This window comes from Oryctolagus cuniculus, chromosome 4 (genome assembly GCF_051225735.1).
Source record: "Oryctolagus cuniculus isolate XC-2025 breed Fujian yellow rabbit chromosome 4, ASM5122573v1, whole genome shotgun sequence".
In the NCBI taxonomy this organism is placed as follows: domain Eukaryota; kingdom Metazoa; phylum Chordata; class Mammalia; order Lagomorpha; family Leporidae; genus Oryctolagus; species Oryctolagus cuniculus.
In genome coordinates, this window is record NC_142870.1 from 75,614,944 (window position 1) to 75,628,314 (window position 13,371).

The 13,371-nt window shown below is 44.9% G+C and overlaps 1 protein-coding gene across 12 annotated transcripts in view; it reads right to left on the reverse strand.

Annotated features, from left to right (window-relative positions):
- B4GALT4 (beta-1,4-galactosyltransferase 4) overlaps positions 1 to 13,371 on the reverse strand; it is an 87,047-nt gene that overhangs the window by 14,030 nt on the left and 59,646 nt on the right. For 9 of the 12 annotated variants that reach the window (XR_016233110.1, XR_016233109.1, XM_051819009.3 and 6 more), the window contains 3 exons: positions 9,106 to 9,461; positions 2,960 to 3,192; positions 313 to 500 (listed from right to left, as the gene is read on the reverse strand). Coding sequence is in view for 9 of the 12 variants with exons in the window: in XM_051819009.3 (XP_051674969.1) it covers positions 313 to 500; positions 2,960 to 3,192; positions 9,106 to 9,346 (662 nt within the window). In the remaining 3 variants the exon portion in view is untranslated. The remainder of the gene's footprint in view (positions 1 to 312; positions 501 to 2,959; positions 3,193 to 9,105; positions 9,462 to 13,371) is intronic. The other 3 variants (XR_016233108.1, XM_089331735.1, XM_089331732.1) reach the window with 1 other exon arrangement.

The following is a 13,371-nucleotide window of genomic DNA, read 5'->3' on the forward strand; positions in this document are numbered from 1 at the left end:
TTGGGTTCTACTCAGCGTGGAGAGTTTGCTACTTCCCTCAGGCAGGCACTGCAGGGTGAAGGTGGCCACCACATGCAATGCTTGGGTCACATCCTCTTGACTGCTCTTTCTTGTTTGTCTTTGTGATCCTCTGCCAAGGTTGTTGTGGAATGTTTTTTTCCTTATTACAGTCTCTAATTCCCATTTTGAACCATAAGTAATATGTCATGGACCGTTGCTCTTCTGTGTCATTTTCCTGAGACACTCAGGCCACAACAGTCCACACAAGGGCAAGCTTCTCTCGACCCAAGTAGACCACCCACAGTGCCTTACCTGTACCCAGTGCTGTTCCGGCCAACCACCAGATGCTTGGGCTGATCCTCACAGGTATAAAGGTTAAAGTCATTCTCAGGTACCAGGTCCACGTCATGGAATATAAAGCAGTCCCAATTTTCTTCTTTGAGGGCCTCTAGGTAGCCCACATTCAATAGTTTGGCTCGATTGAACTTTTTACTTCCAGCCTATGGGTATGGACATGAAAACGTGAAAAGCTCCTGGGATTAGATTTCAGAACATTCCCTTCTTCTGTCCCCATGCAAGAGCTGGCATTATTCCTGCTAATGCACAAGACTTTACTTGGGAGGTCATTAAAACCTGAAAGAGAAGATGCAACAACAATACAAGACCCTTTGGTTTCTCCTTTATGCTTCACACATACATTCCATAACTTAAAAACATTCCTTGGTATCTGGAGAGTTTTTGTTGAATGGTATAGTTTCCATTTTGCAAGATTAACAAATTCTGGAGATTGGTGGCACAACCGTGGGAATGTTCTTAATGCTGCTGGGCAGTATAAATGGTTTAGATCGTAAAAATAAGTAAAAGGGAAAAATGGCCAAAATGCTAAATTTTATGCTGTGTGCATTTAAAACAGTTAAAAAATTTCATGTAGTTTTAAAACACACATAAAAATAACAATAATGTACTTTTGTAATTTATTAAGAGGACAGACCTCTTATTACGTGTTCTTACCACAATTTTTCTAAAACACACAAAATTTTAAAAACTACCTTTATTCTACTTTAAACTACAAAACTTTTCTCTCATACTAGTCACACCACTTAGTATCATGCCATTACTGTTTGACTCTCAGCTGAACCCAGTCCTACCCTCCAATATAAACTGACACCATGCTTCTAAGAGATTTAGTTAATAAGCCTGCCAGAAAGGATCAAGAAATCTTGACCTATAAACAGAGAAGGTTATTGCTAATATTTTTAAGCTACTTAAAAATTTCTCGAAAATCACTGAAAACTCTGAGAGTAGAGGCTAATCCTCATGGGGCCTTATGGACAGAGGTTTATTATTGAGTAAGAATGCAATCTGACCTGCAAAATGACCAACATTAACAGTATGCAAATATTTTACAGTAGTAATATCTTCCATAGCTGCTTAGATAAAGTTTTGTAAGAAAAAATTCTGGTCGTTAAACAGTTTACTATAGCCAAAGTAAAGCAAGTTCTCAAAAGTTTCCATGGTGTTTTCCTCAAAGGAATAACACTAAGCAGACATATATTTGCACCCATATTGTACCTTAGGGGACGCTATCCTGAGAACTCAGGATCAAATAAATCACTGAAGGTGGCAGCTTTACTCACTATGCCACAGCACCAGCCCCTAGTCAATCATTTCCAATAACAAAGAGAGACATCTTCAATCATCCACTCCACTAAACTCAGAGCTAAACTCTTAAAAAGCAGTCTACAGGGGTCAGTGTTGTCGTGCAGCAGGTTGAGCCACCACTTGCAAGCTGACAGCCCATATGGGCACTGGTTTGAGTCCCAGCTGCTCCACTTTGGAGCCAGCTCCCTGCTAGTGTGCCTAGGAAAGCAGTGGAAGATGGCCCAAGTGCTTGGGCCCCTGCAACCCACTGAGAGACTCACATGGAGTTTTTGGTTCCTGGCTTCAGCTTGACCCAGCCCTGACTGCTGAAGCCATCTGGGAATTAAACCACCGGGTGGAAGATTCATTCATATTCATTCATTCATTCTTCATTCTCTCGCTCTCTCATTCTGACTTTCAAATAAATAAACAAATCTTTAAAATAAAAAAAGCAATCTACAGTTACACTGTGTTCCTACCAAATCATTCTTCTAGAAGCCAAATAAGTCAAGATAGTGAAAATTAGGGGCCAGCATTGTGGCATAGCAGGTAAAGCCCCCACCTGCAACACCAGCAACACATATGGGCACCAATTCAATTCCTGGCTACTCTACTTCCATTCCAGCTCTCTGCTAATGACCTGGGAAAACAGGTGCTTGGGCCCCTGCCACCCACGTGGGAGACCCGGATGAAGCTCCTGGCTCATGGTTTTAGCTGGTCCCAGTCCTGGCCGTTGCAGCCATCTGAAGAGTGAACCAGAGGATGGAAGGCCCCTTTTTCTATCTTTCCCTCTCTCTCTGTAACTCTGACTTTCAAAGAAATAAATAAAAATTTAAAAAATAAAGTGAAAATTAACCATAGCACATTTGACATAAGTAGCAGGAAAATCAAAGGCAGAAATGTGGAGATGGTCCCAGAACTCCATGGCTGTCAGCACATAGCACTCTGTCAAAGCCCACGTCTAGATCCTCGCTGACTAAGAATGCTCAATAATGAAAAAGCAATTCCAACATCCACGTGTAACATGCAGAAGATGCTGCGGGAACTCTCACAGGAGCCAGTGAATCTTAGAAATCGCAAGGCGAGCACCGGCTAACATGGAAGGGCTCACCAAGACAGGTTGCCTCCAGGGGTGCACTGACGGGCAGTAAAACTTCTCAGAACTTGGGAAAAGAATTTTCTCCATTCCTCCCAGTGATAAGTGAGGTAAGAACTCTCCCGTGATGCTCCTTTTTCTCAAGACAGACAAATGGTCATATGACCACGTGCCCCCACCAGAGGAGAACCCAGAGGGCAGGGCCCGGTGTGCCCCACTTACCTGGTGGATGATGTAGATGCCATACTCCAGCTGCTGTCTCTGCAGGAAAGGATGGAGATGTTCTAGCAGGTACATCAGGTGTTTCTCTCTGTTCCGGTGGGGAATGAGGATGGCGACTTTCTGTAAAGCTTTGCATTCTTCGGGTTGGTACCGGCCCCTGTACACTTTGGGATTTTCTGCCCGTACTTCTTCCAAAGTGAGATCTGGTTTGAAAACGAGCTTGCTCGGGCCTCCTACAATAAACACAGGGCACAGACAGTAACCGGAGCTACCTCAAAATGTCGAGACGCCTCCATGGGCCAGCACACGTGCGCCTGGCACAAATGAGGATTAGCTGTTTTGTTATTATTTAAGTCTCGCTAGTCATAAACTATAACCACAGAGCCACGTGACCAAGGCTACTGACTACAAAAGCAGCAACCTGATATGTTTTCCTTGTGACTGGGTGGTCAACTCTCACTCTATGATCCCTCCTTATGTAGGAAATGTAGAATGTGCTGGTGACCCTGATAATGTCAAAGACCGGGGCTGGAATAACTCTTCAGTCTCTACCCTCCTTTCTCAGAAGGAGGGTGGAATCTCTTAAAAATCAAGAGCATTCCACGAATTCAAGCTCTTTTCGCACCCCTTTCCTAAATGTAGGAACTAGCCTACCTCCCTGAAAGTAAAGCACCGGAAAGAGGAGGAATCCAGCCTCACTCAGTGAGAACAAGTGTGTGCGACAGGGCAACAATCCTCCCATTGTGCCGCAGCGACAGACATCCCCACTGGCCCACAGCATCTGCTCCCTGAGTCTGGGAGCACCTGGCCAGATGAAACCCGAAGCCGTCCACGGTAACCCATCCTGTGCAAGGTTTCCAGTATCAGACTGAAGCAACTGCCCCTTCTCTTCCAACCTGAATGCACAGAGCATACTAACTGGTGAGAGAGGGAGCAAGGTCCTGGCTGGGGAGCTGTACTTTTTTTTTCCTTACACTCCATTTACAAGGAGTCTTCAAAAAGTTCATGGGAAATGTACATTATCTTTTAACTCCATTTTTCTACAGATTGTCTAAAGTCGCCTCAAGATGCTTGCATGTTGCACTTCCCCTTCGGAGCACAGCAGTCCCCGTGTTTCATGTTTCATGTGACTATCCCCTGCCCTGCTTAGACCAGGCTCAAGTGTCTGTCTAGAGCCAAGAAAAGTAACTGCTCCCCCACACAAGTGCCTTCGAGAAGGGTCTGCATGCAAAGCAGCAGTCAGTAATGCCTCAAAAACAAAACAGTAAGAAATGGAGTTAGCATTCCAGCTATTTTAACAGGGCTGCCTCCAGGCTACCAGCCACTAGGAGAGGGTCAGGCAGCTGCTGAGATGGTTTCCTATGTTTTCCCACTCTGAAAGAGCCTCATGCATCAGGTCTGATATAAACCAGTCCCCTTGCTCACCCTCCCATCGTAACTTGTTAAGTGCCCTAGCCTAGAATCTACTTCCACTTACTCTCTCAGTCTCCCTGCTACCTCCTTCACAATATCTGCCCCAGTTCTATTCTTCCTTGGGTCACTAACAGCCCTTCTTAAGTCATCACTGCCTACATCGCTTTAATTCCCAAACTTGCTCAGTTTTTGTCACTACCCATTATTGTTTTTTTATTTTAATTTTAATTTATTTGAGAGGCAGAGAGACAGAAAAAGGGATAGTGAGCTCCCATGTCCTGGTTCACCCCCCTAAATGCCCACAGCAGCTGGGGCGTGTCCAGACTGGAGTCAGAAGTCCAGAACTCAATCCCAGTCTCCCAAGTGGGCAGCTAGGACCCAAGCACTTGAGCCATCACCTGCTGCCTCTCAGGGTGCACATTAGCAAGAAGCTGGAATCAGGAGTGGAGCTGGGACTCAAACCTATGGACTTTAATATGGGACATGGGCATCTTGACCACAAAGCCAAACACCTGCCTCTTTGGCCATCTATTCTTTTTATTTTTTTTTCAAGATTTATTTATTTATTTTGAAAGTCAAAGCTACAGAGAGAGATGAAGAGACAGATCTTCCATCCACTGGTTCACTCCCCAGATGGCTGTGATGGCCAGCAATGGGCCAGGCCAAAGCTAGGAGCCAGAAGCTTCTTCTGGGTCTCCCAGGTGGGTGGCAGGGGCTGAAATGCTTAGGGCATCTTCCACTGCTTTTCCCAGGCCATGGACAGGGAGCTGGATTGGAAGTGGAGCAGCCTTGACTTGAACCAGTGCCCAAATGGGATGCCAGCATCCTAGGCAGTGGCTTAACCTGCTATACCACTACATCAGCCCCTGCCCATCTATTCTTTCTGAATGCTGCTTAAATATATTGTGAGGATTTCGAACAAGGGGTAAAACAGTCAGATTTGCATTTTAATAACTCATCTTCATATCCCCATTTGGATAATTTGTGAACAGAACATATGATCTGGAACAACATTTTGGCTTTTCTGTGGCTGATTAAAGAGAAGTAGCATGCCAAAATGAATACAGAATAAGACTGTGATCCAATAGGCAAAGGGGTGCATGGACTGAATATCTGTATTCTCCCTAAATTCCTAGGTCGAGCCCTACTCTGCAGTGTGATGGTGGGAATTTGGGGGAAGCAATTAGATTTAAATGAAATCACAAGGGTGGAACCTCCATGGGAGTGACTGCCCTTAAAAACACTGCAAGAGAGATGAGAGATCTTTCTCTGCCTTGTGAGGTAGGCCATACACACCAAGGAAATGATATGTGAGTACATAACCAGTAAGAGAGCCCTCACCATAAACCTGGCCATGTTGGCATCCATCTTGGACTTTCAGAAAGCCTCCAAAACAGTAAGAAATAAATTTACAATATTTTGTTACAGCACCCCAAGCAGATTCAGACAGAGGGTCTGCAATTTCTTAACTCAGAGTAACAAGCCAATAACTAAATTTTAAAGAGTGGGCATTTGGCATAGCAGAGAAGATGCTGTTGGGAAACTCACATTCTATTTCAGAGAACATAGTAGAAGTCAGCCTGGCTTCTGTTTCCAGCTCCCTGCTATGCATACCCTGTGAAGCAGCAAGGGATGATTCAAATGGTTTGGTCCATCCACCCACATGGGAAGCCCAGACTGAATTCTAGGCTCCATGCTCCAGCCTGGCCCAGCCGTGGCTGCTGTAGGCATCTGGAGAATGAACGAGCAGATGTCTCTCTTTCAAATAAAATGAAAAATAAATAAATGTTAAAAAACCCAACAGGTGTGAGCATTGTGACACAGCAGGTTAAGCCATTTCTTGGGATCCACACCCCTCTTACAGTGCCAGTTCAAGTCTTAGCTTCTGATCCAGCTCCCTGCCAATGTTCTTCGAAAGCAGCAGATGATGGCTCAAGTACTTGGGTCCTTGCCACCCACAAGGGCTACCTGGATGGAGTTCCTGGCTCCTGGCTTCAGCCTGGCCCAGCCCTGGTTGTTGCAGCCATTTGGCAAGTGAACCAGCTGATGGAAGACTGATTCATATTCTCTCTCTCTCTTTCAAATAAATGAATAAATCCACTTTGGGAAAAAGAAGAAAAGAGTAACAAGCCTCTGAAGAGCACAAGGCCACTCCCTACTGCCCCACAGAGAGCTCGTCTGATATATGCCAAGGCTGGGAGGAGAGCTGGACTTGGAAGAGCTGGAAAAGATAACCGCCTACATCCTCCTTGCCCACTGTCTGCTGAAGAAGAAAGGCAAACGTAAGAGCAGACTGGGAGCAAACAACAGTAATAGAGGCACGACAGCTGCACACAGGGAACGTAAGAGTAACTGCAGCTAATGCAGTCCCAGAAACATTTCAGTGACTAAACAAGAACGGACCAGGCAGACATGGCTTGAGAAACGGCGTTCCAGAAAGAGGAAATAACACAAAGGCTCAGGAGGCTCAGGAGAACTACAGGCACTTTGCTCTTCTGGAGAGTGAAGACACACAGGTACTTCAAAAATTTCGTGGAAAATGGAAGTAAAAGATAAATCAATTCTGGTGTAAAAAAATTTTGAAATTTATGCATCTTTTTTCTTTTCATAATACACATTTTCCACAAACTTCTTAAAGTACCCTTACATGTGAGAACTAACACTGAGAGGAGTTTTTTCTGTCAAATTTATCATGAATACTAAAATGAATTTACTGCTTAGCTAAAAGGCAAGACATCAAAGGAGAATCAAAACATACAACACATATTAGAAATAAACACTGAAGACAGCATCAAAAATCTCATCCCTGCCCTCCGACTCCACACGCCTGGCCAGGGGGTGGCTAACAGACTTGACACACGGAGAGGTATGAATGTGCTGGCTTTCTCCCTGGAGCTCTTGTGCTCCGCTGATCCACAAGAACAACATGCCCAGGCTTGCCCACTTGTCTCAGGACAACAGACACATGGAGCAGATCCAGCAGTTTATATCATGGAGCCTATTACTGCATGCTGCTGAGATCTGTGGCTGGATACTAAAACTGGATATAGTCACTAACAGAATATTACATACAAACAGCAACAAATTATACCCACATGCAACCATGTGAACAGACCTCACAAAAATGTTTGAGCCACCAAAGCCAAACACAAGAATATACAGGGGCTAAACCTGTGGCACAGTAGCTTAATTTGCCTACAGCAGTGGCATCGGTTCGAGTCCTGACTGCTCCACTTCCAATCCAGCTCTCTGCTATGGCCTGGGAAAGCAGAAGATGGCCCAAGCGCTTGGGCCCCTGCACCTGTGTGGGAGACCTGTAAGAAGCCCCTGGCTCTTGGTTCTTGGCTTCAGATCGGCCTAGCTCCAACCCTTGCAGCCACTTGGTGAGTGAACCAGCAGATGGAAGACCTTTCTGTCTCTCCCTCTCACTGTCTAACTCTACTTGTCAAATAAATAAATAAAATTTAAAAAATAATAATAATAAAAGAATATACAAGGTATGTTTCCCATTTGTGAAGTTCCAAGAGAGGAAAAATCTAATGTACAGCGTTACAATCTAAAAACAGAAACAAAAACACAGAATTTTGTTCTTTTTATTATTCAAAAGACAGAGACACAGAAATGGAGGTCTCATCCATCCACTGGTTCATTCCCCAGGGCCAAGGCTGGGCCAGGCTGAAACAGGATGCTGGAATGCATTTCAGGTCCCCCACAAGGGTGGCAGGGACCCAACTACTTGAGCCATCACCGGCTGCCTTCCAAGACTGCATTATCAGGACCCAGGATGGGAAACAGAGTAGCTGGGATTCAAACCAGGCACTCCAATATGGGTTACAGTGACTAATCCCTGCATCACACTCCTGCCCCTGGTGTTGCAATCTTTTTATTTAAAGATTTTTTTTTTTTTTTTTTGACGGGCAGAGTGGACAGTGAGAGAGAGAGACAGAGAGAAAGGTCTTCCTTTGCCGTTGGTTCACCCTCCAATGGCCGCCGCGGCTGGCACGCGGCGGCCAGCGCACCGTGCTGATCTGATGGCAGGAGCCAGGTGCTTCTCCTGGTCTCCCATGGGGTGCAGGGCCCAAGTACTTGGGCCATCCTCCACTGCACTCCCTGGCCACAGCAGAGAGCTGGCCTGGAAGAGGGGCAACCAGGACAGAATCCGGCACCCCAACCTGGACTAGAACCTGGTGTGCCGACGCAGCAAGACGGAGGATTAGCCTAGTGAGCCACAGCGCTGGCCAAAAGATTTATTTTTTTTTATTTGAAAGGCAGAGTTACAGAAAGAGAAGGAGAGAGACAGAGATTGAGATTAATCTTCTATCACCTGGTTCACTCCTGGTTCATTCATCAAATGGCTACAATGGCTAGGCTGAATGTGTGTGACAGAGGCCCAAACATTTGGCCCATCTTCCACCACTTTCCCTGACATGTTAGGAGGGAGCTGGATCAGAAGTGGAGCAGCCAGGACTGGAACTGGTGCTCATGGAGGATGCCAGCATCACAGGTGGCAGCTTAACCCACTGAGCCACAACACTGGCCCCTGGTGTTGCAATCTGGAAGCCATGGTAGTGCCAGAAAGAAGCATGGGAACTTCCAGGGTTCATAGTGAGATCAGGGGCGTGTTCATTCTGTGAAACTTAACTTAGCTATACACTTCTGATGGTTGTACTTTTCTGTACATGGTACATTTAAATTAAAAATTTACACACAACTTATGAAAAAGGAACACTTACTGAGGTATGGAGACACAGAAGGACAGTTTTCAAGTTCTGCTTTTTTCACGGATGCTTCATTAGTCAGAGTTTCCTCCTTCCCCAGAGCTAGGGCGTTATTGAAATCCTTTGCTTTAGGAATTTCTTGGAGAGCACCCACAAAGTAGTTACTGGTGGCCCACCCCACCACCATCAGGCACAGGGTAAAAAGCAAGAGCAATCGCAATCTGTAGGACAGGTGGAAAGTCGGGTGGAAGCCCATGTCTTAGAACGTGGAAAGGAGGTTTCAGATTAAATTTTTCCAATCTGACTGCAAACTGGATGGCAACCGAGGACGCAATGCTCGCTTCTGTTCAGCAGTTCTGCTCCAGTGGTCTCTAAAAGGCAATCACAAAGACATGCTGTCGTTTCAAACAGAAACATGAAATGATTCACCGTAGTACAACCTGAACTCCTATCCCCAGCAGACCTTGACTAACAGTAATGGCCATTCTCAGGGTTCAGAGATCAGAAAAATGTGGTTTCAAGGTAGAAGCTTCCAAGCAACTACACATCACAGAAGCTCCTTGTGGGTTACCACCCATGCCGTCTGTCACCCAAGAACAAAGTCACTACCAGATACACAGAAAAGAAGGGGGGGGGGGGGCGGGGCTGACTGTAAATGTCCCAATAGTGAGTTGAGTAAACTCTTAAAAAACAGCCCTCATGATTTCTCTTCCGCTTTGTCCCTTTCAGGCACAGCTTGCAGAGGAGGTCAGCAAAATGTGAAACCTTGTCATTGAAGTGTATTTTGACCTAATGAGAAAATAAGAGAAAAGTCAAATGCTCTTATTCTCTGTGAGACCTAGGAAAACACAGCCCTCAACAGCAGGAATAAATGCTACATTCTCAAGGAGGCACTGCCATGGGGCACATCATACAATGGGAAGGTGGGGGGAAGGGTGTTGGAGAGGTGCAAGAGAATCCCAATACAGCAGGTCAACAGTCCATATACCAGAGACACAGGTAGGACCACAGCACTGTGTTTAAGATTACATCTTAGAATAGTATGGTATGTATATTATCCAATTTTATATCTGCATACATTTATCTATGTAGTTTGTAATATAGAACTTTTATAGTGAAAACAAAGTTGCTTTCGTAAAAATAAGAAGTGGGGGGAAAATAGCAGAAAAAAAATAAAACAATGTAGCTACTCTCAAAAGAGTTTCAACCTTACTCACAAGTAGTAGTCCAAAGATTCAGTTCTAGGTTAATTTTAATCTAGAAAACGTTTCTCTCTAAACACAATGGTACAAATGTAAATGGAGGTTAGGTACTTAGGTTAGAGCACAGAGGAGAACGCCCACCCAGAGTGCAATTCAACAGTATGTGCAGTGTTGGGTGTCCTAGGAAGAGCACAGGCAGCGGGGCTGACACAGTAATAACAGCTAGTAAGAAGAGTGATTTATCTGTGCACTTACTCTGTGCCAGGCACTGGGCTTAAATCACTTGTATTAACTGATTTCTCACGGCAACCCTGTGAGAGACTGTGCTTGCCCAAGACCTAGAAAGTGGCACAACAGGGGGCCTGAGCCCAGGTGGTCAGTGCCACAGGCGGTGTTCCTGCCACATCTTGCATATGGACACATCCTCTTTTCTATCCTTGGTGCCTGGGTGTGCCCAGCATAGTCCCCTAAAATATGCGGGTTCCCTGTGGCAGCCTCCTGCCTCTCCCCAACACCTTCCTGTCCCTTTCCTTGAGATTGTATTCAGATGCCTTCCTGGAGGTCTGTTCTTCCCTCATGGGGCCAATCACAGAATTGTAGGACACTTAAATACTGAATTTTTTTTTTTTAATAAAAATCTCTCCTAAATAATTCTGACTGCAAACTTTGCTTTTCTACAAGCTATTTATGGAGGGACAAGATCTTAAAGAACATCCATCCAGCTAGAGATCTTTTGTTTTTTTGTTTTTTATAAATTTATTTTGAAGCAAAGAATTGAAGTTTATATATATATGTGTGTGTATATATATATATAGTCCATTTACTTTTTTAAGATTTATTTATTTATTTGAAAGAAAGAATTACAGAGAGGCAGAGGCAGAGAGAGAGAGAGGTCTTCCATCCACTGGTGTACTCCCCAGATGGCTGCAACAGCCGGAGCTGCATGGATCCAAAGCCAAGAGCCAAGAGTATCTTCCAGGTCTCCCACGTGGGTGCAGGGGCCCAAAGACTTGGGCCATCTTCTACTGCTATCCTAGGCCATAGCAGAGAGCTGGACTGGAAGTGGAGCAGCCAGGATTCAAATCGGCACCCATATGGGATGCCAACACTGCAGGCAGTGGCATTACCCGCTAAACCACAACGCTGGCCCTCAGCTAGAGATCTTAAAACCCACCCAAATAAATTGTGAATTAGAACGGCCATTAGGGAAAACAGCATGGAAGTTCTTAAAAAAAATTGCAAAGAGAATTCGCACTGATCCAGAAATCAGAATACAGGATTCATCTTCAAAGGAACTGAAACCAGTCTGCCAAAGAGGTTATGTGTACTCCCATATTTAAAGCAGCACTATTTAGAATATCCAAGAAGAGGAAACGACCTAAGCATCCATCCACTGATGAATGGATAAAGGAAATGTGGTACCTACACAAAATGGAAGTCTATTCAGTCATAAAAAAGGATGCAATCTTGTCATTTGCAAAATGTGGATGGAACTGGAGGACATCATGTTAAGTGAAATAAACCAAGCACAGAAAGGCAAGTGCCTCACCATCTTACTCTCATGCGTGGACTCTAAAAAAGCTGAACTCATAGAAACAGAGAGTAAAATAGTGGTTACCATGGCTAGGGAGAGTTGGGGGAGGTAGGGATGGAGAAAGATTAACAAGTGTTAAATTATAGTTAGGTAAGAGGAAGAAGTTCTGTGTCCTATTTCACAACTGAATAACTATAGATAATGTGCTGTACATTTCTCTAAAAAATAAAAAGTAGCTCGAAAGATTTTTCATGTTTTCACCATAAACAAAGGATAAATGTTTGAGCACACAGATATGTTTACCCTATCTGAACATTACACAATGTATACATGCATCAAAATATCACACAGACGCTGGCGCCAAGCTCAATAGGCTAATCTTCCGCCTAGCGGCGCCGGCACACCAGGTTCTAGTCCCAGTCGGGGCGCCGGATTCTGTCCCGGTTGCCCCTCTTCCAGGCCAGCTCTCTGCTGTGGCCAGGGAGTGCAGTGGAGGATGGCCCAAGTGCTTGGGCCCTGCACCCCATGGGAGACCAGGAAAAGCACCTGGCTCTTGCCTTTGGATCAGCGCAGGGCGCCGGCCGCAGCGCGCGGGCCACGGCAGCCATTGGAGGGTGAACCAACGGCAAAGGAAGACCTTTCTCTCTGTCTCTCTCTCTATCCACTCTGCCTGTCAAAAAATAAATAAAAATTAAATTAAAAAAATCACACGGTACCCTATTAATATGTATTTTTATGCATCCATGAAAAATAAAACTGAGGGGCTGGCACTGTGGCATAGGGGATAAAGCCGCCACCTGCAGTGCTGGCATCCCATATCGGCACCAGTTCAAATTCCGGCTGCTCCACTTCTGATCCAGTTCTCTGCTATGGCCTGGGAAAGCAGAAGATGGCCCAAGTTCTTGGACCCCTGCACCCATGTGGGAGACCCACATGGCTTCTGATCGGAGCAGCTCCAGCTGTTGCGCCCAACTAGGGAGTGAACCAGCAGATTATAGACCGACTGACCTCTTCCCTCCCACCCTCCCTCTTTCTTCCTTCCCTTCTCTCTCTGTAACTTTGCCTTTCAAATAAATAAGTAAATCTTTAAATAAATAAATAAAACTGAAAATCTACTCAAGGCAGGGGCTATATGGTAAATCTCTCTACTTTCTGCTCAATTTTAATATGAACCTAAAACTGTTCTAAACAGAAAAAAAAAAACCTATGCAAGAAGTAAAGAGCCATGGCTATTCATAAACTAACATTACTAAACTGCTGTCTATGAAATTTGTTCAAAGCAAAGATCCATTATTAATGATCACTTAATAATTAGTCCTTCATTTAGCAACTTCCTGAGACTATGTCTGGCCCAATTAAAAATAATCACTTACCCCTTTCCCTAAGCTTCAGAGCCCTCTCCAAAACTAACGACACAAACATGTAGCATGAAGATAGCTGAGTGAGGCTTCAGGAAGGTGTGCTGCCTAGGGGTAAGACCCCTGTGTCCTAGCATCAGAGTGCTTGATACCTGACTGGGGCTCAGGACTCCATCTCCCTGCTAAT